At 47.0% G+C, this 25,019-nt stretch overlaps 2 protein-coding genes across 3 annotated transcripts in view; both read left to right on the top strand.

Annotated features, from left to right (window-relative positions):
* Positions 1 to 229: 229 nt before the first annotated feature.
* LOC311353596 (uncharacterized protein) lies at positions 230 to 7,157 on the top strand (the record flags this gene model as incomplete). The annotated part of the gene is made up of 4 exons (XM_084473509.1): positions 230 to 376; positions 5,202 to 5,365; positions 6,485 to 7,039; positions 7,131 to 7,157. The coding sequence occupies exons 1-4, from the start codon at positions 301 to 303 to the stop codon at positions 7,155 to 7,157; spliced, it is 822 nt and encodes a 273-aa protein (XP_084329635.1). The 5' UTR covers positions 230 to 300.
* The window catches only part of arhgef18b (rho/rac guanine nucleotide exchange factor (GEF) 18b), a 35,890-nt gene continuing 17,977 nt past the window's right edge, over positions 7,107 to 25,019 (top strand). Inside the window, exons 1-12 of one of the 2 annotated variants that reach the window (XM_084473123.1) lie at positions 7,107 to 7,293; positions 7,729 to 7,834; positions 8,233 to 8,338; positions 8,733 to 8,790; positions 10,911 to 10,985; positions 12,132 to 12,249; positions 12,756 to 12,951; positions 19,211 to 19,278; positions 19,578 to 19,608; positions 21,238 to 21,421; positions 21,807 to 21,916; positions 24,810 to 24,950. In XM_084473123.1, the coding sequence (XP_084329249.1) occupies positions 7,181 to 7,293; positions 7,729 to 7,834; positions 8,233 to 8,338; positions 8,733 to 8,790; positions 10,911 to 10,985; positions 12,132 to 12,249; positions 12,756 to 12,951; positions 19,211 to 19,278; positions 19,578 to 19,608; positions 21,238 to 21,421; positions 21,807 to 21,916; positions 24,810 to 24,950 (1,306 nt within the window). In that variant the 5' untranslated portion in view covers positions 7,107 to 7,180. Of the gene's footprint in view, positions 7,294 to 7,728; positions 7,835 to 8,232; positions 8,339 to 8,732; positions 8,791 to 10,910; positions 10,986 to 12,131; positions 12,250 to 12,755; positions 12,952 to 14,520; positions 14,679 to 19,210; positions 19,279 to 19,577; positions 19,609 to 21,237; positions 21,422 to 21,806; positions 21,917 to 24,809; positions 24,951 to 25,019 lie in introns of those variants that run through there. The other variant, XM_084473124.1, reaches the window with a different exon arrangement.

The raw sequence follows: 25,019 nt of genomic DNA, 5'->3' as shown, positions 1-25,019 counted from the left end.
CTCCCTCTCTCTATCTTCTTCATCTCACTCCTCCCCTCAACCTCACATTGTGTCATCTCTCTCTCTCCCTCTCTCCCTCTCTCTTGTCTCTCTGTCTCTCTCTCTCTCTCTCTCTCTCCTCCCCTTCCCCTCTGAGTTCTGTGTTCTGCTCTCCTTTCCGGCTGCTTCGGCTCCACTACGTGTGTGTGTATGTTGCGTGAGTGAGTGAGTGAGTGAGTGTGTGCGGGTGTGTGTGCGGGTGTGTGTGCGAGGGAGAGCGCTGCAGCTCCTGCTGGCCTCACACCCCTCTACGCTGCCGCCATGGCGGGCTCGCCTCTCAACCACTCCTGGCCTTCCTTCTCTAAGAACTGGATGAAAAGATGGTCCTTCAAGAGAGGTACGCCGGCATCGTATATCTGTATGTCCTCCCTTCTTTCCCTCTCTCCCTCTTCCTCTGTCTCACGGCTTGTTTTAACGGCGATGGCCGCTTCTCTAGTCTGCTAGGAGCGGTGTCCTCGGTGGAGGTCAGAGAGAGAGCCAGATTGAATCAGGAGGAAGGTGAAACAAAGCCAGTGTGAGGCTTTGAACTCTGTTTCTGCACAATTATCTTTCAAAAGAGCAATGGAAGGGGGGGGGGGGTTCAAAGAGAGAGAGAGAGAGAGATGCTTTCTGTCACTGAGATGATCAGAGAGTCATCTTTGATATTTTTCTTAGTGGATCAAAGCGTTATCGTAGCTGCTTTAACTTTTGTACTCTGCGATTTGACCCAAAATTCACTGTGTGTAAAACATGTGAACGAGTAATGTGTGTGAGGAAATCCGCTGCTGTGCTATGATCACAAGTTTATAGTGAAAATTACACTTTGGGCGTCACAAGAAACTCTTACAAATGTTACATTTCAGAGGAAATCGGTGAGGTTTGTTTCACTTACTAAAAATAAATGTATCGTTACAAATATTGATATATATATTATATATATATATATTTAAATATATTATTTATTTATTATTTATTTATAGTACATCGTTTTGATTCCTCTATTCAAATACTGTGACGCCATTACCCACTGTAAAAACCCATTGAAACAGATGCATTGGAGTTATAGAGGAGGTATAGTGGAGGTATAGGAAGCCTCTATTCTGAATGTGATTGGTTTACAGGATGTGCTCTGTATTTTGATTTGCTGCTGCACAGAATAGCTGATCAAAGTGTAGCACAGTGGAGCACTGCAAGAGAGTTGTTTTGTTGTGTGGTCTACATCTCCGACCTGCCAAGAAGTAACATCTGCCCACACACACACACACACACACACACACACACGTGCAAGCACGCACACACACACATACACACACACACACACACACGTGCAAGCACGCACACACACACACACACACACACACACACACACACACACACACACACACACACACACACACACACACACACACATGCATGCAAGCAAACACACATGCACGCATGCACTCGCACACCTATATGTATATTCAAGCAGCTATATGATACGTAAACAACCAGGAGTCGCTACTTAAATATGTAGACTATGTATATATATATATATATAAATGTAGCCAGACTATTATCTCAAGGTCCTGCGTGTTCCACTGGTAAATCAAATGGTACTGGTAGTTAGCCTGACTAAAAACGTTTTTTTTTTCTACTAACGGTAGGCTACATTTGGACACACAAGGCATGTTTGATCAAACGTTATCCGAAGAAAGATGAGACTCTACACATGTTTCTTCACTGTGGTTTGAAACAAAACCAAACAACATAGAAATCCCTCAAGTGTTCAAGTATTTCATTGAAGTCAATGATTCAGCAGTGCGATGTAGCCTGAGTCTGATGAGTTTAGTGAAAGGAGAGATGTGGGTGGTCGGTGGGTGAAGAACAGGTCTAAAGCGCGGACCACGGCTCTTAGATAGCCCTACCTCGCTTCAGGTGTGTCGTACACTACAGACAGATACATGGACACACATACGTTAAGTTAATGTGAAATGTTCAAATTCTGTTCAGTGACACAGAGGCTATGAGTTGTAAGATCAATGTGACCCCATAAAAAAACAACAGGATGTTGTTGTCCAAATCCAAAATGCCGTATCATTAGTTTCAGTTTGACACTCTTGACCACGTGTTAGCAGAAAGCAAACAAAAACATGCATATTCTCCTGTTCAAAGATACCGATGCTGTACCTATACCCAATACTAAAATATAAAAATAAAATAAATAATAATATAATATAAAAATGTATTAATAATTAATTGTAACAATATTAAGATAAGATAATCCTTTATTCGTCCCACAGTGGGGACATTTGCAGGGTTACAGCAGCAAAGCGGACAGTGCAAATAACAGATAACAGAGTAGTGCAAAACACAAAATACAATAAGAAAATACAAAAAAATACAAATAATGGACCATGTACATTATTTGGGTAAATACTTTTTTTACTCAAAAAAGATTACCCAATAGGCTGATCATCTATGAAATAACCCATTTGTCAAGCCAGCTAGACTTCAGCATTTATTAACCAATTGTTCTATAACCATGCTCTCCTGATCCAACTAGGGAACGTCCTCTAAACAAAGCAGCTGTTGGGGTCTGCTCCAGCAGTCACACCAGCAGAGCAGCTACTGTTCGGGACAGTGTACCAATGTTAGCCACTAAATTACTTTAGGGTACAACAACTACAACAAATGCTATGACAGAGCCCTACCTTTTAGGCTGCGTTGGATATAAATATGTCAAGACATACACACACGCAAGCACACACACACACACACACAACACACACAAAAAAATGAATAGACCCTGGAACAAACACCCTCTATGCACAAAAACACACACGATTAGATAATCTACCAACTCTCTCTCTCTCTCTCTCTCTCTCTCTCTCCTTCTATTTCTTTCTCTCCCTCTATAGCTTTCTCTCCCTCTCTGTCCCCTTCTTTCTCTCACCCCCCCGCCCTCTCTCTCGCTTTCTCGCTCGCTCGCTCTTCCTCCACACAGACACACGACGCAAACATGCAAACACTTATGTTTCATCTCATCCCCTCTATGATCCATCAGGCGATATGCGAGGACGGCCATAAAAGGCTCGGGGGACCAGCATCCAGTCGGCCTAGCAACGGCAGGCGTAGCAGCAGGGGTGTCTGTCTGTGGGCCTACCGTCTCGACGTGCACTTCAACACCACGAGTGGGGATTCTGTGGGGGATGGGGGGGGGGGCTTGGCCTATTAAGTGATTTAGTAATATAGAAAATAGATTGTGCTGGGGTCTGTGTTTACGCAAGGGGATCCTCTGGCCGGCTGAGTGCACGCTGGGCGGTGGTGGGGGAGGGGGGTGGTGGTGGGGCTGGGGTGTCCTAACGGGAATTTGTGATTATTATTACTGCTCCGAGTGTGGCCTCCATAGTGGACGGCCGGGGACATGGTGGGGGGTGGGTGGGGGGTCCCTGGGATCTGTTTTGGATCAAACCGAGCGTCCACCCCCCCCCACCCACCCCCACCACCTCCTCTTTACTGGAATAGGGTTATGTCATTAGGCCTGAGGCTGTCCTGGCTCGTCTGGATCCACTCCCATTCATTGTGGGTTTTATTATATCAGTATTGTGTGGGGCCGTTCACATGGGGCATTAAGAAAAGGTATTATACATCGCTCTGACTATTTTTTTCTTTACAAAATGACATGAATATTTACTACTAAACTATTTAGAAACATGCAGGGATGCCCGCCTCCCATACGACATGTGTGTGTCTGTTTGCGTTTTCTCAAAAAGTTTGCATCAGTTTCCTTCAGTAGAATGAAGAGAAGAGGCCACTACCATCCCACAGAACGGATAACACCTGCATTGCATAGCCACATCAGGGCTACATTCTTTCATATCATGTGTCTGTTAAGCAGTGCACTAACCATTTCAATTCAGAATTGAAGAGGATAGAATTGACAGATGTACTTTCTGTTGTATCATTTAATCTTTATATACTTTACTTTACACTCTGCTTCACTCCGCAACAACAACAGCCGCCTCAATAGACCTTAGACCATGCAATGGATTTATAATTTGCTAGTCTCTATTGGCAACAGGTGGCCATGCTGACATCATGCCCTACCCTGTTTATGTAATTATTCTGCTGTCTCATTGAGGTCATGCATATTGCATTCTGAATAGCATCTTCACTTTTGGTGTTGAATGTGTTGATTTTGTAATTTAAACAAATGAACATTTGGCATCTTTCGCTATACTTCTACAATATCCCCCTGTATCCTTTCCATATGCTTTGTGTTTACCATGGCTTGCGCAACAGTAAGTTGTGCAGTTGTTGAAAGCATGACTTCTGGAGTTGTTGAAAGCATAGTAATGGAATTAGCTGGATCTGCCCATTATGGACATAGAGACTAAACACTGGCTCACGAAGCTGTTGCCCGAAAAGACACACCTGCCTCTATTTCTGATTGGTCCGTCACACGCGCTTTTACTGGCTCGATATTAGCTGCTATGGTTAGGGTTAGGGTTAGGGTTAGGTTCAGGGGTTAGGGGTTAGGGTTAGGGGTTAGGGGTTAGGGTTAGGGGTTAGGGGTTAGGGTTAGGGTCATGGTTAGGGTTAGGGCTCTTTTGTGACGCTCTCGAATGCTCACAGCGAGGGTACCGTACAGTTCTAAAGCGTCCAGTTAAGTTGCATGCAACCCGGCCAATCACAGACAGAATAGGGCGGGTCTTGGCCATGGCCATAGTAGGAAAAAAGATATCGCTGCCCGGCTGGACTGCGGTTTGTGGCATCATGTCAATCAAGGAATCTGGGCGGGGATCTGTTCACCTGACCAGATCCACTACACCCGCAGGTGACACACAGAGAGGGATATACAGAGAGAGATATAGAGAGAGAGGGATGTACTGAGAGGGATGTACAGGGAGAGATATACAGAGAGGGATGTACAGAGAGGGATGTACAAAGAGGGATGTACAGGGAGAGATGTACAGGGAGAGATGTACAGAGAGAGATATAGAGGGAGGGATATACAGAGAGGGATGTACAAAGAGGGATGTACAGGGAGAGATGTACAGAGAGGGATGTACAGAGAGGGATGTTCAGAGAGGGATGTTCAGAGAGGGATGTACAGAGAGGGATGTACAGGGAGGGATGTACAGGGAGGGATGTACAGGGAGGAATGGAGTCACCCTCATTTGCCTGTGTTGTTTCCCCAGCGTCAGAGTGCAAGCCCTGCAGTGATCCCTGTGCTGCTGATGGCGGTCCTCTGAGTGCTCAGCCTTCCAGCCCCAGCGATGCTGGAACGGGGTCCGTCTCTTCCCTGTCCCCGGCCTCCATCGCAGAGGACGCCTTCTTCCCCCGCCCCACCACTGAGGACCAGGTGAGGCCGGTCCCGCTCTCTCCTATAAGACCTGGAACGATGTGTTCCGACTAAAGGGGGGCAGGATGGTCTGGTAGTGGTGTGGGGTTGTTTGCGAAGGTTCTGAGTTCGAAACCCAAATGTCTGCAGACTTTCCTTTCCTGTAACCATCTCTTGCTCAAGGCCTCCTTGAGCAAGAGATGCCTCAACCTCTTTTGTTGACCAAATCATCGACTAAATGGTAAAGGCTCATAGAATAAAATAGAGTAAATAAAGTGTTCATGGTCTCAGGGCCGTAGCCAGGGTTTGAATAACAGTGAGGCACCAAGAGATGTCCCACACGGCGGTCTCGGCTGAATTAAGCCTTTACTCAACTCAGAGAAGTTGAGTAAATGCAACCACTGATTTGGTAAGCAGTTGTATTTAGTTGACTAAATACTAAATAATGCCGCTTTTCCACCGACAGTACCAGCTCAACTCGCCGCGACTTAGCGCGGCACAATCCCGGGAGACGGGATTCCCGGGAAATCTGATCAAGACTATTTCCTGATTCCCGAGAAAGGTTATGACGGGAAATGGGAAATAAAATAAAATAAAAGAAAAAAACGCAATGACTGATGAAAGGCGAAACTCGAGCCCTGGGAATGGAATCAGCGAAACGCTGATCCGTATCCCCCTCGGGAGCGGGTCCGTGGACTCCAGCCACGCCGGACACACACAACCACGCACAGCCTAACTCTATCCCCGGGAAAGGAGTGACAGACAAGGCGAAACGCCGATCCGTGTCCCCCTTGGGAGCGGGTCCGTGGACTACAGCCACGCCGGACACAACTTTACTTCGAGTGATTATTCCCAGCCGCTGGCCAATCAGTGGTCAGCAGCCTGTTTACGTCACGCAAAAGTACCAGCTCAGCTCGCTTGGAACCTCGACGGAGGTGCTACTAAAAAAAGTACCCGGTACCAGGTACCAGGTACATTTTTTGCCAATGGAAACGCAAAAAAAAAGGCGGGCCAAGTCGAGGCGAGTCGAGGCGAGTTGAGCTGGTACTGTCGGTGGAAAAGGGGCATAAGTTTACTAACACGTTTCGAACTGTTTCTGTACCTTGTACCTTTTGTTTACGTGCTCTGCTCACCCCCCAGGACGACTCCGGCTCTGTAATCAGCGACTACGACTTCCCCGAGGCCGACCCGGGCAGCAGCAGAGAGGACCTGCAGGGCCTGAGCTCATCCCTCCGAGGCTCCGAGTACTTCAAAGACCTCCAGGGGGGGGTACCGCCTTCGGTATCCACGGCAACCGCATCGCCGGGAGCCGGGACCGAGACGCAGGGCCCTCGGCGGCTCCACCAGAGCGGCCCCGCCATCGGCTCATCGGGGTCCCCCGAGTGGGACCTGAGCTGCGGGGGGCCTGGTGGAGCTCTGGGCCCAGGGGTACAGAACAGCCTGGTGGTCACCCAGATCTCCCCCGTCCCGGGGGTGTCGCCGCCGGGCAGCGCCCCGGACCCACGGCCCTGCGAGGACCCCGTCGTGGGACTCAGTTTGACCATACACTTGGATCAACTTTTGGCGTCGATGGAGCCAGCGAGACCGGCGAGACCGGCGAGACCGTCGGGGTCCTGGGACCTGGTGGGGGCGGGGGACCCGGTGGGGGCGGGGGACCTGGTGGAGGCGGGGGGCCTGGTGGGGGCGGGGGATCTGGTGGAGGCGGGGGGTCTGGTGGGGGCGGGGGGTCTGGTGGGGGTAGGGGGTCTGGTGGGGGCGGGGGATCTGGTGGGGGCGGGGGACATAGTGGAGGCGGGGGGTCTGGTGGGGGTAGAGGGTCTGGTGGGCGGAGAGGGCATGGAGGATCTGGACCCCGACCTCGACGCTTTCCCCAACTTTGTGCGATCGATGTCCACCTCCAGAAGACACAGCTGGGTGGTTCCTGTGGCCTGCTTCAACTCGGGCAGAAGGTGACCGTCAGACTCATGTTCACGTGATTCATGGCTGTCTGGATGGATGTCTGGATGGATGGATTGATGGATGGATGAATGAATGGATTGATGGATGGATTGATGGATGGATTGATGGATGGATGGTTTGAATCAATGGTTTGATGGATGTTTGATGGATGGATGGATGGATGGATGGATGGATGGATGGGTGAATTGATGAATGGTTGGGCAAGTGGATGATTATTTATGATTATTTAGAAGTATTCATTCAATTATTGATGGAATCATTTCTTGATAAAGCGATATAAATGGATAGGTCATTGATATAACGAATAATCAAAGCAAATAATCTCAATCAAATTGAGATTCAATTGAATGCGTCATAACAGTGGCTTATAGTGCTTATAGTCTCAGGCTGTTCATTTTGTTTTCCTTGGCCTAATGCGCTGAAAGACTGAGTCTAGACACCTTGGCCATGGACAGTGATGGAGAGAGGGAGATGGACGAACCAGAAGGACCCAGGCGTAAAATACCTCCCTACGCTAAAGAGAGAGAGCCGGTATTTAGACAAATACTACAATGCAAAAACCACACGCAATAACCGAACAATCACTTGAAAGAAACACCCCCAAAATATTTGTATATGTTTATATTTCTATCATTTTAAATCAATATCAAACTTAAATATCTCAATATATTATTTGAAATATTTTACAATACAATAATATATATAATATAACACGAGTAAGTTAATATATATTCATAAATGTATAATATAATCCATATGAGTGTACAATATAATATAGTAGAATAGCATCCTATGTTTTCCACAATGCCCGAAATAACAATGTCCGGTCATTCGATGGTATTTCCTCCTTCGTGCTGCACATGCATCCTAATGCAGCTCTTCACTCAGTGTGGGTGGTGTGTGTTGAAGTTGTGTCCTGGTGGTTTCAGCGGTGGCCTGACAGGCGTCCTGAGCTCCTGGCCACAGAGTCCTGCCAGGCCGCACACATCTCCCAGCTGGTGGAGACCTCCAAACAAGCTGCCCGGGCGGCTCGAGGTTTGACAGCCTGTTTATGGATTTATACTGTTTGTGTTCTGTTTCTGTACTGCGTTTGTGTACCGTGTGTGTGTGTGTGTGTGTGTGTGTGTGTGTGTGTGTGTGTGTGTGTGTGTGTGTGTGTGTGTGTGTGTGTGTGTGTGTGTGTGTGTGTGTGTGTGTGTGTGTGTGTGTGTGTGTATGTGTGTGTGGAGGGGGGCTGAAGGGTGTATGTGAGTTGGGTAAGGGCTGGCATGGGTATGTGTGTGTGCGTGTGTCTGTGTGTGTGTGTGTGTGTGTGTGTGTGTGTGTGTGTGTGTGTGTGTGTGTGTGTGTGTGTGTGATACAGTACACAGTAGTTATCGTAAACATGAGTTTCTCTATCTCTATATTCTTTCTGTTTGTTGTCATGAAGACACAGAGGAGCTGGACCCTGAGGAGAACTTGCACTCTGCGGAAGGACAGAGCCACATGTAAGTGCACACACACACAGTCTCACACACACACACACACACACACACACACACACACACACACACACACACACACACACACACACACACAATGCACACACAAATGCACACACGCGCACGCGCATATACCCTCACACATTTTAAATTTGACTATTGGGTGTGGTTTGTCTCCTTTATTTGCATCTCTCATTGTGCGCCACCAAGAAGAAGAAGTCAAAATAGTCAGAGCAGCAGTTTATTTTCATTTCCTCCATGATTCATCGCACGCACCTCATTTCAAAACACCGAGGACAGCCAAGAAAGCAGGGCACTACAGCGGCGCGGTTAGCCTGTAGATAATAATCACTATCAATATTCCTGAGCGTGGTGGTAGCAGTGTTTCTGTGCTCATTTCAGTAGTGCACATACCGGCCTGCACTTCTGCTTTCCCCTGGCCTGCTCTGTCGACAGGCCGCCCCACGAGGGGGGTGGGGTGGGGGGGGGGGTTTCAGCTCCCCTCCTGACATCTCTGCTCCATGTCATATGTCTTTAACCTTCTCTTGCTCACCCCTCCTCCCCTCTCTCCCCCTCCCCTCCCCCCCAGCCCGCTCTCTTAGCTCCTTAGATGGCCCCTCAGTTTGTGTATGTATGTGTGTGTGTGCGTGTGCGTGTGTGTGTTGGGAGATAGTGAGGCGGTAGCAGACATGGGAGGGTCCTTCCCTCAAACCCCAGTTTGACACTCAGCACTCCTCAACGCCTCCACACCCCCTCCCCCACTTCCCTCCACAATCTTTTTCAGACTTCTCCTTCCTATTCCGAGCCCCTATCTCCTCTGCATCTCTCTCCTTCACCCTGCCCTCCTTCCCCTCACCATTCCTCCTTTCCGCCACCCCTTTTTTTCTGCTCCCCTCTCCTCTCTTCCACTTGAGTATGTTCTTCTACTCCTCCTCTCCTCCCCTCCTTCCCTCCCCCTGTCCTTGCCTCCTCTCGGCTCTCCTCTCCTACCCATCCAATTATCTCCCCATCCGCTCCTCTTGTCTTTTCCTTTCCTCTCCAGTCTCCCTTCTCCCGTTCTCTCTCCTCCCCATCTCCTCCTCCCCCCTCTTATCCCCATCCCCTCCTCCCCTCTCATCTCCTCCTCTCCTCTGTTCTCCCCATCTCCTCCTCTCCTCTGTTCTCCCCATCTCCTCCTCCCCTCTCTTCTGCCCATCCCCTCCTCCCCTCTCATCTCCTCCTCCCCTCTCTTCTGCCCATCCCCTCCTCCCCTCTCATCTCCTCCTCTCCTCTGTTCTCCCCATCTCCTCCTCCCCTCTCATCTCCTCCTCTCCTCTGTTCTCCCCATCTCCTCCTCCCCTCTCATCTCCTCCTCTCCTCTGTTCTCCCCATCTCCTCCTCCCCTCTCTTCTGCCCATCCCCTCCTCCCCTCTCATCTCCTCCTCTCCTCTCTTCTCCCCATCTCCTCCTCCCCTCTCTTATCCCCATCCCCTCCTCCCCTCAAATCTCCTCCTCTCCTCTCTTATCCCCATCCCCTCCTCCCCTCTCATCTCCTCCTCTCCTCTCTTCTCCCCATCCTGTCTCCTCCTCTCAGTCCTGCTGTGTTGTGTGTCTCAGGATGAGGGTACAGCGGGTTCTGCAGGAGCTCAGACTGTACCACGGGTAAGTAAACACCAGAGGGAGGTCCGCTCGCCGTAGCTCAGCACTGCACAGGATCCGTCCCAGGCACAAAACATTGGACGCTTTGTGTTTACGTTACATCCATCCGTGAATGCTTGCAGCATGTGTTCAAAATAACAGGTTGGGCTGTGAGGTGGGTTGCATGGTATACTGGGCACACTGTGTGGTGGATTCATTTTTTTTTTTGTGAATGGGGGATCTTAAACTCCCCTGAGGTGTAAATAGAAGAAATGAAACCCATATATTAACTCATCGTTTATTAACCGGAGTCACTATATATACATTTGTCTATGCATGGGCTCACGGAACTTCTTCAGAACTGCCTTTTGTCTAACCGAAGTCATTTCGGTCTGGCTGTCTGCGAACAGTAATGACACTTCACCTAACCTACGGTTCAGGAACTTTTGGTACTTTTCCTTGGTTGATTGTGAGTTTCGACATTCAAGGCATTTTCTTGCCTTTTACAGAGCTAAACAAAGAGGGGGAAGATCGGAGGCCAAGGAATCAGGAAGTGTCACTTGGTACGAGTTCCTCAACAATGAGTGAGTACAGCCCGGTGCCATCACAACATGAAAGCTTTCACAAACCTACACACAAAACACCCACATCATGTAGCATTCTGATGCTTTTCTAGCTCAAGAATGTAAATTCTTAGTTTAGTTTAAGTTAAATGTCCCTAGTCTATGGCTGGAGATAGTTTTAAACCATTCTCTATCGTGTCCTTGCCTCTCATTAGAAAGACAAAACAAAAACAGAAACCAAGTTTCTAGTTTCCAAATCACTCGAAAAACTCGAAAAACAACGAAAAACAATCCCCACCCACGGTGTTTGAGATTACTTGCATAACGATCGTGCCCGTATGATCATATGCAGAAGTGGTTTGAAGTGCGTGATTAGGGCCGATAGCCTTATGACAACCCAATGGTGATGATAACCATATGACAGTTGACTATCTCATATGACATATGACTATCTCAATATGTCCACACATGATGTAAACAGCATATGTTTGGCTGAACATGAGAACCAGATGACCAAGACATTCCAAGTTAAGGCAATCTAATCCGTCTGTATCATCTTTATACACCAGAGACGTATGAAGTGTCCTTAAATCAACCAAATGGACATAATGGTGTCAATAGGTGTGCCAAAAACCAGAGGACGCAGGAGACTGTAGGGTTGAGCGTTTCTCTTGGTTTACTCTCTTTCACAAATGACAAAATGAACGAAGGAATTTGTCCGAGCTTGATACAAAGAAACATCCACTTTAGTCGTAGGTTATACGGAACATAAGATTGAAGAAACACGTGTGTACCTTGCACACCACGAACACATGAACAAAGGAACATTAAAACACAGATGCTGGATCAAACACAGGTGAAGATAGTTAACAGAAAGGGCAAAACAAGGCTAAGGAGATTAGGAGGACATCTACTGGACACACTAAGGAATTGCTTCTGGAACCTTGACCCAAATAAATCAACCCCTATTATTCTAGGTACATTTTGTAATCCTGACGTTTCCATTTTCTAATGTGTCACCTGGCTATTGGCCCAGGTGTTCCAAAAGGGAAGGATTATAATGTCAACCTAGAAATGACCAAAGAAATGATCATGTTTGAATCTGTAATGTGCTGCATTTTTGGGAATAATGGACTAATGTAGAGCATGTTTTGGATGTCTCGTCAGAAATGAGGAAGAAGATGGACCGAGAGGTGAAATTGAGAAGGTGGAAAAGGGCACCAAGGTGAAGAGAACCCTCAGCTCTCTGAGGAACAGGGTGACTGGATCCTTCACCAAAGACAAGGTGAATATAAACCACACTATGCTGCAAGCCCTCTGCTCTGACTCTGCTGTACTATTCTACAATATGATTATACTTACATTTACATTGAGATATAGGGCATTTAGCAGACGCTTTTAACCAAAGCGTCTTACAATAATACATTTGTCAGAAGAAGAGAAACAACAATATGTATATCAACAATATATCGCTGTCTGTACAGTACTAACCCTGTATACAACAAAGACAGCTAGGGTAAGATGCTAATGCTTGGTGACAGGACATACAACATACAATAAGTGCGTACAATAAGTACCAGGACGCAAGTGCTTAAGAGGGGTGTGGTGGGGTAAGGGGGGTATACCTGCAACAATCACACACTCTACTTCTATACATTTTGTTTTCGGGAAATGTATTTGGTTGAGGATGTATCGTCCCCAATGTAATGTTTGATTATGAATCTCTTCCAATACAATACAATACAATACAAACCCTTTTCCGCATTGTTTTTTTTTTCCATTTCCTCCCAGGGTAAGAACAGAGAAAACAAGGAGCACCAGAGGGTCAAGGAGAAGGAGCGGGAGCCCAAGGAGAAGGAGAAAGTGTGTCGCAGCAGAAGCAGTGACAACCCCGGGCATCACCTGGTGCCGGGCTCCTTCTCCAGCTACGCCACCTGCTCACTGTGCAGCAAAAGCCTGCAGCGGAAGCATGGCCTCCAGTGCATGAGTGAGTCTGCGGTTCACTGCACCATGCCCCCCCGCCACGCATGTTCTGTCACACAGCTGCTGCCGCCAATGCACTGCTCACTCCCAACCCACCCCCCCCCCCCCCCCCCCCACTCACCGACACACACACACACACACACACACACACACACACACACACACACACACACACACAGATGTTGTCTCCAAACTTTTCACACACTTTTACTTCCGCTTGTGCTAGTTTCTGTAAAGGATGACACTTGAATGAGAAACACACATTCATACAACAATCGGCCCGCAGGCATGCCCACAGACACACAAGCGCACACACACACACACACCCACGCAAAAAGTTGTATTTCCGCCTTTTTCTTACCCTGTCTGGCACCGTGCACACGTAAGATTGAATAAGGTGATTGCACACTGGGTGTAACAATATTCACACCTCATCAATGCACTTTGGTTTCGTCTACCGTTTATCCTCCCCCACTTCCTTGCTGCATTTAACATTGATAGACACTGCAGCTTCACTGAGCAGTGGTGTGGTCACTTAATATTGACTGTATACAGTCCATTCTGTATGGTTATAGTAGCATACCTTGTCATTGTCACCATCACACTTGCACCGTCATCTGATCACAGTTTAAACAAAAACTCTGATGAGAAAAACTTATCATGGGTTCTCGCAGAAGACCGGTTTTTTATTTAAAATAATGACATGGTATGGCATGCCGAAGCGAAAACACATGGTCATGCGTCATACCAAGAGGACGACTGTGGAGCATCTTTCAACAGCTGTTGTATGAATTAAATTCATATGCCAGTGAGTCTCTCCCAGTGGGCTGTGTGATGAGACACAGAGCGCTTGGCTATGCACCCGTGATGGATGGTGTCTCCTGTTGGCACATTCCCCTTTCAACCGCTTAAGAAAGTCCCTAACTTAAAAACGGAAGTTAGAGAAGTACTAGTTAACAGAACTTGTAAACAGAACTAGGATTTTCATTATTTTTTATGATACGCTTATAACATAGTGACACCTGTGATACATAGCAGTAAGCTGTAGATATATTATGTATATACACATATACAAAATAAATGGATATTGATTGCATCAATGCAATGTGTAGCCTACAGAGTTTAAAAGTCAAATGTCTCTCGAATTACTACATATTACACAGTCTGTCAAAGGGGTGTAGTGGTGCATGACTGTTGTGGTTATTGTGCTTATTAAACAACGTTGTTCTAGCAGGATAAATCAGTAACGTCTCTCACACACAAACACGCACACACACACGCAGACGCTCGGACACGCACGCACGGACGCGCATTTACAGCGCAAAACAAACAATTGTAATGTGTGTGTGTGTGTGTGTGTGTGTGTGTGTGTGTGTGTGCGCTTTTCAGAGCTTTATCCACTCGTTAACATCCATCTCAACAATCTAGTCAGATAACAAACATCCAACTCTAGTTGCAGCGTCTCCTAACGTAGACGCGTGAGAAAATCAGTGAGTATCTCTTTAATTTGAAGCCCTGGGGGGAATCAGCCTAGAATCAGCCCGTGGAATGCGTCGTTTGTATGCCAGAGATTGTTCCCACTGGAGAGTAGGAGACCAAACTGGACAAAAAGAAGACCCTTATTTGCATTCATCCCAGTGAGGGAACTGATTCAGCAGGTGTATGGAACACACGACATTTTCAGTGAGCCGCCACTCAAGAAGGGGAATAGTTAGTTTTACTCTCTGAACGGTAAGCGGTCGCTCCTGTGGAGCCAAGCGGGATCAGGTGGATCAACTCCCGTTGTTTCACTCAATGGACTTCTTCCCACACACCCTGGCCGCCAGCTAGCCCGCTAATGTTAGCTTTACTGTCGTTTACTTTGGCCCCACTGGGTATCTTAACTGTTGCCCGTGGGTCCCTTGGCTGCCACTGTGTGTGAATGAATATCAAAGTGGAGGTTTGAGTGTGCGAGAGGGCTGCTGCGGGGTGTTGTGGATGGCGTGTGACTCGGCGTGCTAGCCGGGATGCTAGTGGGCTGGGAGCGACTCCGCGTCCCTCTCCGTTAGCTGGCTGCTAACGAGCTGTTTGTTGTTGAGCGGTGTTGTTGTTGTGGAAGTCAATAGCCATTATCCTTGGCCATAATCCATATGACCGTGTTACTGTGGTTTCCCGTGGTTATTTCAATGTCCTGCCACTTTTCTGAGCGGTGTTTTTTTTTTTTTTTTTTAATGTGTGACTCAACAGGTGAACAACCAGTTAGCCGCTAGCTAGCTATTGTCACATTTATCCATGGTTCGTTTAATATCGTAGGGGTCACTGTCTGTTTAGGTGCATAACGCAATAGTAAATGAACTGGCATGTACCGTAATCCGTTAATACTATTTATTATCTGTTGAGTTAAAGAGTTTCGACTGTGATTTTAAAGTAGTTCTCCCATCGTAGTTGTTACGTCGGTCAAGGATGCATTCACAGCGAGCTAGCGATTGTGGGTGAGCAAGGTGTTCATCCGCTACTCGGAGAAATAATAACTTTTCTGACTGGATCACATTATGTACTCCTTGAGCTGAAAGTTCTGGTAGCACAAACCGTGTCTCGTTAGTCTCTTGGTTGCACACCACTTCTTAATGCATCACTGCATTGTCCTCTGCCATGCCTGTCTTGCCTGACACTTCTGCTCGTCCCTATACTTATGGGCTGCAGGTTTACTGGCTTATTCAACAATAGTCATCCTTTCCCCAATCAAAGTGACATAAGTGTTCACTGTATCTTTCAGAGACCCTTGTCAATTATCTATTGTGTTTTTTTGTCTCTAGATGTGCAAATGTGTCATTTGAAGGAGCTGTTATACCTCTTCCACACGTTAAGAGCGATCCTAAAAGATTCAAGACTGTGTAGACTGTATTACAGTATGATACATCGAGAAAGTATTATCTACCTTTCGATCAAAGAAAACATTACTTTTGCTGATATATGATTTTGCCTGTTTGGCATGCTGCTGCCTTTCATTCTACAGATTCATCTTTTTTTTCTTTGCCCAACATTGACACAGGAAGTCTTGGGTTTCAACTGCAACAGAAATAAGTCTGTGATGTTCTCTCTTCTCTTTGGCTCCCCCTGTCCTCTTCTGTACACTTAATTGTGCCTAGCGATTTTCATGACCCTATAATTAAGACTTTGGGAAACCGTAACTTTGTGTTGCACCTTCTCCAGTTTGGGTTACAACTGAAAATGGTTTTGCAGTATTTGTTGTCTACTGTCTGTGTGACTTGATGGCTGGGTGAGGCTAGAAGCTGCTGTTTGTTGGAGCCTCTAACGGAGAGGGCAGTCCTTTTACCTCCTTTTTCCTAGACTGAACAATGCCAGGGTACCTGTCTGAGCACTAGGGTTAGGGCAGGCCCATACAATGGGTGCAACCTTACCTTGCTTTTACACCATACAGTGATTTCATAGGTCAAAAAACGCTCTACCATGCTGTCAAAGTATCTTTTAACACTTTTTTGTTACAGCCACTTGTAAGGTAACCTGAGAGAGAGTTCCCCAGAATGACATGTCCTTGATGTCTGGATGTCGGGTGGTGTGATTGTAGTAAGTCGACGTGGCCTCTCCTTGTAAGATAACATAGGCTTACACATTCTTTCACATGGCTTGGAGACGGGAGTGGCACTGATAGGTTGACTTGGAGATGACCAGTTTAATGCTGTCCTTTTGTTTCTCGAGTGCTTATCCGTCGCTCCTCTCAACCTGTTATCTGTGCACAGGGATGATCATTGCTGGTCATAGGTCAAACATTAACTCCAGCTTGATGCAAAACTTAAGCAAATAGGGCAAGGCAGGCATTCCTCTGGTCCAATGGACGACCGACATGCCTTGTTTCCGCTTGTGTGAGTTCAGGGTTGTTAGTCGGTGGCAGTCTCAGTGTGGCTGGTACACCACAAGCGTGCTTCCTGAAATAGGTCATCCGTCAGTCTTCAGGTGTTGGCTCGGTTGGGTGGTGAGTCGATAAAGGTTAAGGTGGAGGTCTGTGAAATGGCCTGACCGGAGCGGACTGTCACTGCTGTAGTGTTTGACTCCTCCTGTTTATGGGCGTAACGGATCCAGTTTATATTTCAGCGGGGCTTCGAAGTGAACCATTATTTTATTAAATCTTTTTAAGTCTATATAGATTTTTGCCTCTTATGCCTCATGATTAAGTAAGGAAAAGCTGGCTGTGGAGGTGAGTGATTGTAAGAGCTGTTGTCAGTTGGCAATGCACATAGTGTTCTTGTTTAGATTTGTTTGGTCCAATCGAGCAACATTCTGTTCTAAAGCCTGATAAGATCTTCCACAGCAACATAGGCAGCCATTACTTTTGATCCCGAACTGAGTACTTTAGGTGATTTTGAATACATGATGATGCAATTATAAAATAGGACTAGCGTGAGTTTTCTCTGTAAATATGCTATGCTCTGAGGTGTTCTTATCTTTTCATTAGTCCCAGTGTCGCTCTTGTCCAGTGGATGCTTATTGGTCTTTGAAGATGCTGGGCGTGGCTGCGCCGGCCTGACGGACCTCATTAGACACTGATGACCGGTCGGGCCTTACCTCCTGTGAATGAGCCAGGCTGGCGGCGAGAGTAGAATTTCGCACAGCTGTGGTGTGGAAAAATACTCTGCTTGGATTTGGCCGCTTGACTGCTTCCTGACTGGCCGGCTTACCGGGTGCGTTCGGTGCCTGTAGCGACAAAGCAAAGCTCGTCTTCGGCTTGTGTTACCGCCGGTGTCACCAAGTCCAGGGACGGCTGACATCTGACTACTTTTCTGACGACACAAAGGGAGTTCTGTTTCAAAAGGTGCTGCTTCTTTAATCTTTGGAGCCTCAGGTGAAGGGCTGTTTTTTGTCATCGTTTTGGCCCATGACTGGTGTGTCATGGTTAAAACATGGCCATTATTTATCCTTGCCATCGAGTGATTCTTGGTCCCTGGAGAAAGGGTGACAGAGTACTATCGTATCGAAGACAACATTCTCTGTTTGAAAACACTTTACCCAGTCTCCTAACTAAACTATTTATGTTCACGCTCCTGGCATACAGGTGTATTTGGTCAGGACGATCATCTTTTGTTCGACATTATCTTGAGGCCCATAGAAGGGGAAGTGCAGAGAGGTGACTAGAGGATCACATGTTGGGCCATAGGAAGCTGTTTATTTCAATAAGCAGCTCAGAACAAGGGGAGGCTGCTTGCGTTTGACGGCATGTTTACACTCTCCATCCTTTTGTTAGCTAGCCATGCCACCTGGAGTCACACAATCACCTTGCTGCCTGGCGTAAGCAGCCAATTTATGTGGTCACACACACGCACATGCACACAGAGAGGTGTGGAAAGTCAGTGAGCTGCACTGAATGGTGTAAATAACGGAGACTGCAGCAGCTCTGACATTCTACCCTCTACTCTAAGCCCGGCAGTATTGAGTTACCCTCCATGTTCATGGACATCAGGGTTGTTTGTCCAAGTCGATGCATTAGGCCAGGTTGTTTTCACCTCCACTGCACTGATCCCTATTGGTCGTATGTGTGTGTCTTGTGACTGTGCGCTATGAGCCTTCTTTTTAATTTGTGTCCATTACGCAACAGTCTTTATTGCTCAACAGGCAGTTGACCACAGTTGTTAGTTACCATATTGATGACCAAATAGGTTTGGGTATTCAGGTGGTCAGAGCAGAGCTCAACAGGTCTCTCGACATAAGCCTATGATGGCTAGCTAGCCAAGCTATGCAGTATGGCTTTTGCTAGCTTCATTAATTATCACTAATTCTTGTGGTGTATTTGAGCCAGTCTACAGCCAGGGAGGAAGATAAGAATGAAGCAGAGGGCCTGGTAGTAGCCAAATGCCAGCTCGGCTTCTTGCCTCCACTTGTGAATCTTAACGTCCCTCCATCTAGCAGTGCGACCTATTTAATGATGGAAACAAAATGGTATTTAAGATGTTCAGTACCTCCGGCAGTCTCCTCTGTCAACTCTCGCCATCATGTGATGTTTGAGACGTCATCATTCTGATACAATTTCTTTAATTATCATTTTTTTTGAATCCACTGGACGTAAACAATGTTTGCGTCGTTAACTTGTTAGATTGAAGCTGGATGATGTGGACAAGGAGCATGCTAAAGTGATGTAACACACATCAACTCATGACAATACTTAAACACTCAGTAGAACAGTATAAGGGTGAAAGGTGAAGCAGCCCAGGGCTGTTTTAGGTCTGAGGTACACTGGGCCTGATGGACCTCTGTCCTGTGCTGTCTTTCAGACTGCGCCGTGAACGTCCATAAGAACTGTAGGACTCTGCTGGGGGAGTGCAACAGCCACAAGAATAAGGTAATTACAATAGTACCCATTCATATCCAGTGTTTAATGTTTATTTATAGTATTGGGAATGTAGTGTCATTATGTTTGAATATGTTTCAAATTAATTGTTTTAAATTCTAAGTGAATCGTTTTTAAAACCTGTATTGGGTTACTGCCAGGTAACATCAGTATTTAGTTTAAGCACAAGGCCAAAAATGAATTGACTGTATTAATACATTTAAAGTGATGAAACCATAATACTAATATGTTGCAAAGGTCACACAGGTCTAAAGGAATGTCTTCTAACTTTTATTTTATTTTTTTCACAGCGAGAAATTCGGACGTTACCTTCCAACCTTGGTAATAGCAACACGCACACACACACACACGATATTGAAATGTACATTTTGAACAGTTGTCACTTAATTATTGACCTAATTGCTCACTTCCTACGTCTGTGTTGATGTTTCTGGGTTGCCATGGAGACAAAATCCAAGCAGTTTGATTAAACACTGAGGGAATGGGGGGGAAGGAGAAAGCCCACTGTGTCAAATTAACAGGCTCTGCTTGTCACTCTGGGGACATTACTGAGGATTAGCAGGATGGACAGGGTCTGCCAACTCTCACGCTGGTTCTGAGGGATGCACTGTTGGGGATTCTTGCCAGGGAAACTCTTGTTATTTAATATTCATCTTGAATTTTTGTTCTGGGAGCAGTAAAGCATCATGTAACTATTACATGTAATAGTCTGACTACAAATATCCATCTACTGATGACGATCCATATTTAATGATGGGCTATTTTTCTTGTTTTTAAACTGCATTTGATCTCTGCAACCGCAGCTTAAGTTAATCTTCTGTAATGGAGCCGGCTGTCCTCCTTGGAACAGCTGGAGTCCTCTCCAACACACCTGCTCTGTTTTCACCTCCTGATCCGCTGCTGTGTGGAACGAGGGGGAAGTGGCCCACTGTGTCAAATTAACAGGCTCTGTTTGTCCCTTTGGGGACAGTGCTGAGGATTAGCATGATGGACAGGGTCTCCCAACACACAAGCTGATTAATAGTTGTGCACTGTTGGGGATTTTGCAGGGAATACTCTTGAAATTAATTACGCAAATGTCCATTCTGGGATCAGATAAAGTATCGTCTTATTGTTAGATGTGAAAGTTGGATAACATGTATGTTATCTATGTCTATCTATATGAAGCGCAGAACATTTTTGAGTTTAAACTGCGTTTGATCAGTGCCACCGGATTCAGACTCTGCGGAGAGCAGCTTAAGTTAATCTTCAGCTATGGAGGTTGTTATTCTCCTTGCAACGGCAGAGTCCTCCACACACCTGTTTCATTTTCACCTCCCGATCTGGCCAATCATGGCTCAGCACGGGGGTCCAGGAGACGACGAAACGAGTGACCCCGGGGAGGTTGTTCTAGAAGCAACATGGGGAGGGGTGAGGTCTCGTTATAAAGCCTGCTGCCTCCCTCTTCCTCTATTGGTTTTCCTGCTGAAATCCCGGTCGTTGCTGAGCCCTCGATTCCCACATTTGGACGGTTGCCTGATCGATTGTGCGGTCCTACCTTCTGCTGTCGTCGTTTTGCGCCCGGACGGATGGAGCTCGCCGCTTTCAAGGACCCCGACCGGTCTGCCAGCGGCGCCAGATCTCGTGCCAAACAGCCCAAGCATCCCCCTTTTCTCTCCTCCTCCTACTCCTCCTCCTCTGCCTCTTCGTCCTCGCGGGGTCTGTCCGAGCGCAGGGGGATCCGCATGCTGATGCACCGCGACCCGCTCACCTGCCCCTTCCTGGGGTCCCTCCCTCGCCCCTGGCTGAAGAAGTGCTGCCAGCTGGGACAGCAGCCCGACAGGAAGCCTCGCGCTGCCCCCTCTGCCGCCGCCACATCGTCATCCTCCTGTCCTGCCGACTGGCTCTTCTCTCGTCTCTCGCTCTCCTCCTCCGCTCCCCCGCCTCACCCCTCTCTGCTTGCTCCCCCAGTGTCCAGAGGCGTGGACGGTGAGCCGCCGCGAGAGCAGCCGGGCCGAGCGTCGCTCCAGACCGCGGATGGCCTGCCGGGCTGGTCCCGCTCCCCAGGCATGACCTTCGTCCCGCGCGGATCCAGCTCCCAGCCCTTCAGCTACGCTTCCAGCCTCGGCTTCAGCCTCCGTCACAACAACTCAGGGTGGGCGCACGTGCGCACACACGCACACGCACACGCACACACACACACACACGTGCATGTACGCACACATGCAAACATTTCTGCATGCATGTCTTGACGTCGCTTTTGAATTTGGACAGGGTTGCTATACTGTAAATAATAAAAGATACATTGGGAAGGAATGCTCCATGTCTTGAATAATATCTGAACAAACCTTTGCGTTTCATCTGGTGTTGACCGATGCTCACCCACCTCACACTTAGCAGGATGTTCTTAGAATGTCGTGTTTGAATTTGATCTCACAACTTGGCATTTATTGTTGGCATGACAGAAACCCACGACACGTTTCTGCGAGCTCTCTTTGGATGTCCTGGTTAATGTCTGTACCCCCCCCCACCCCCATTAGAACCCTTCCTGGGGAGATGGATGAGACCGACGCCTTCCGCATAAAGCGGCTCGCGGACGACACGGTCTCCCTGGCCCCCTCCACCACCGACTCCATCATCATCGCAGAAGGTGGGTCACGCGACCACGGTTTTACCATAACTCTTGACGATCTATTTGCATTGAAAATGTTTCTTTCACGCCATCGTTTTGGTGTTTGTGTGTGTGATGTGGATACGTCTAACGCATATCCTCCTCCGACTGCATCAGCAACGTGTGTTATCACTGTCGATTTGCAAGAAGAGCAAGTTTGTTGTTTTTGGAGGGAGGCGGTGCCGCTCTTATTTCCTTGGAAGGGAGGCGAGTAGGAGGAGTCCTCACCCTGCCTCATTAAAGTGGAGAGTGTGGGGGAGAGAGAGGGAGAGGATTACTGGGCACTGGCCACAGCCGTGCTGCTGCTGCTGCTGCTGCTGGGAAATGGACTGTTTTGTATCATACACGCCCTTGTTTTGAAGGAGCAGCACCATGCCACTAACGCCATCAGACCACTAACGCCATCAGACCACTAACAATCCCACTCAAATGTTGTTGTTTACAAATCCTTTTCTTGGGCTCTAGTCAAAAGAACCTGGTTGCGTACCCATGAGAGACACCATAATGTCTCTTATGTCTCCTTTTTTGAATTGATTTCAGATAATTGTTTAGTTCATTGACAGAATTAGCTCTGCTCTGTAGTCCTGGCTAATGTCCAAAAGACCATGTTCCATCTTTCCTCTTAGTTTGGCCATCATAAATTACACAGACGTGTTCTTGGCCCTGTTTTAATTACACCTTTTCTGCCGACAAATCATCGGAATTAGCAGGAGCACACGCAAATATCACAAGCTGCTGACAGATGGCTAGGAGGCAGTATTGTACTACATGAGCTGGATCGAACACTGGCCTGAACCTTGTTTTTAAGGCTTGCGCCACCTATTGGCTCCAAGTGTTTTGGAAGAAGCACTGATCTTTTGTCTTTGACAGCACGTTATCTAATTTAAACCTGCACTCAAGTCAATTTTTGCATTAGTAACCTCTAGTGGCTTGAGTTGCAGCTACAGTTATAGCTTAATAATAATGACAATGTTTAGGGGTGCAAAGAATTGAACCAGACTCAAATCATTTATCGAGAAAAAGTGACCCATAGATGGGTTGACTCGTGGATGGGCATGTTATATTCCTGAGTAAATTGCTGCAGTAAAGTTACATAGTGCAGTGCCGGTTGAAAATATGTTTTACCTATACTGATACCTTACCTAGCTCTTAAAATATTTGGCTACAATATCTAACTTTCCATATTTGTTAATGCTTACATGCTTTTTCATCTGTGTACATAATTATAAAAAACAGCTGTTTTATTGACAATATTTTGTAAGCATTCTACTGCTGAGTTAATATTTACTAGTTCACTGTTTACTAGTGACAGAAGTGTGAGATGCGCTGTCGCAGTGGGAGGCTGTGGTGTGTACGGATTTCGAGGCCAGCTCAGCCGGTTATACAGCACCATCTCACGTTACAAACCAGCACCATCTCACGTTACAAACCAGCACCATCTCACGTTACAAACCAGCACCATCTCACGTTACAAACCAGCACCATCTCACGTTACAAACCAGCACCATCTCACGTTACAAACCAGCACCATGTCACGTTACAAACCAGCACCATCTCACGTTACAAACCAGCACCATCTCACGTTACAAACCAGCACCATCTCACGTTACAAACCAGCACCATCTCACGTTACAAACCAGCACCATCTCACGTTACAAACCAGCACCATCTCACGTTACAAACCAGCACCATCTCACGTTACAAACCAGCACCATCTCACGTTACAAACCAGCACCATCTCACGTTACAAACCAGCACCATCTCACGTTACAAACCAGCACCATGTCACGTTACAAACCAGCACCATCTCACGTTACAAACCAGCACCATCTCACGTTACAAACCAGCACCATCTCACGTTACAAACCAGCACCATCTCACGTTACAAACCAGCACCATCTCACGTTACAAACCAGCACCATCTCACGTTACAAACCAGCACCATCTCATGTTACAAACCAGCACCATCTCACGTTACAAACCAGCACCATCTCACGTTACAAACCAGCACCATCTCACGTTACAAACCAGCACCATCTCACGTTACAAACCAGCACCATCTCACGTTACAAACCAGCACCATCTCACGTTACAAACCAGCACCATCTCACGTTACAAACCAGCACCATCTCACGTTACAAACCAGCACCATCTCACGTTACAAACCAGCACCATCTCACGTTACAAACCAGCACCATCTCACGTTACAAACCAGCACCATCTCACGTTACAAACCAGCACCATCTCACGTTACAAACCAGCACCATCTCACGTTACAAACCAGAAGCATCTCACGTTACAAACCAGCACCATCTCACGTTACAAACCAGCACCATCTCACATTACAAACCAGCCACAGTTTCAAGACGACATTTGTTTTTAACTAGAGTTGTTCCGATACCGATACCAGTATTGGAAATTCCTCTGATACTGCCTAAAATGCAGTATTGGGTATTGGTGAGTATGCAGGTCTATGCACTGATCCGATACCTTCACGTGACTAGCTCATTTACTGCACAGGCAGAGAACATCACAAACGCGTGCGGTGTTATGCTGCGTTTGTTAATGATCGGAGGTGGAAAGTCGGAATCTGTGTCATCTCCGACCTATGGAAAAACTTGGATGCATGGACGCTTAACTACAAGTATACAAATGTATTATTATAATTATAGATTATATAGGTCAATGATTTTTCGACAGTAAGTGAACAGACTATACATTGCTGTCATCTTCAGTAAGAACAAGTGATATTAGCGGTCACAGGTCTAGATGCTGTATCGGTATATACTCGGCATCGGCTGATGCTCAAGTTCAGGAATCGGTATCGGGAAGGACAATTTTTAATCGAACATCTCTAACCCTTCTCCTCCAGATGCGCACTACGCAGCGGTGCGGGTGGACCTGGAGGCCGACGCCCAGGACCTGGAGGCGGAGTCCTGGAGTCTGTCTGTGGACCAGCAGTATGTCAAGAAGCACTCCAAGGAGATGGTGAAGAGACAGGACGTCATCTACGGTGAGTCTGGATAGAGCTTTGAAGAAACGTGTCCTATACATTTTCTAATCGTCATAGAATAGCGGGCTT

This window comes from Micromesistius poutassou (assembly GCF_964030765.1).
Source record: "Micromesistius poutassou genome assembly, chromosome: 9".
NCBI lineage: Eukaryota > Metazoa > Chordata > Actinopteri > Gadiformes > Gadidae > Micromesistius > Micromesistius poutassou.
This window is presented reverse-complemented; position numbering and strand designations above follow the sequence as displayed.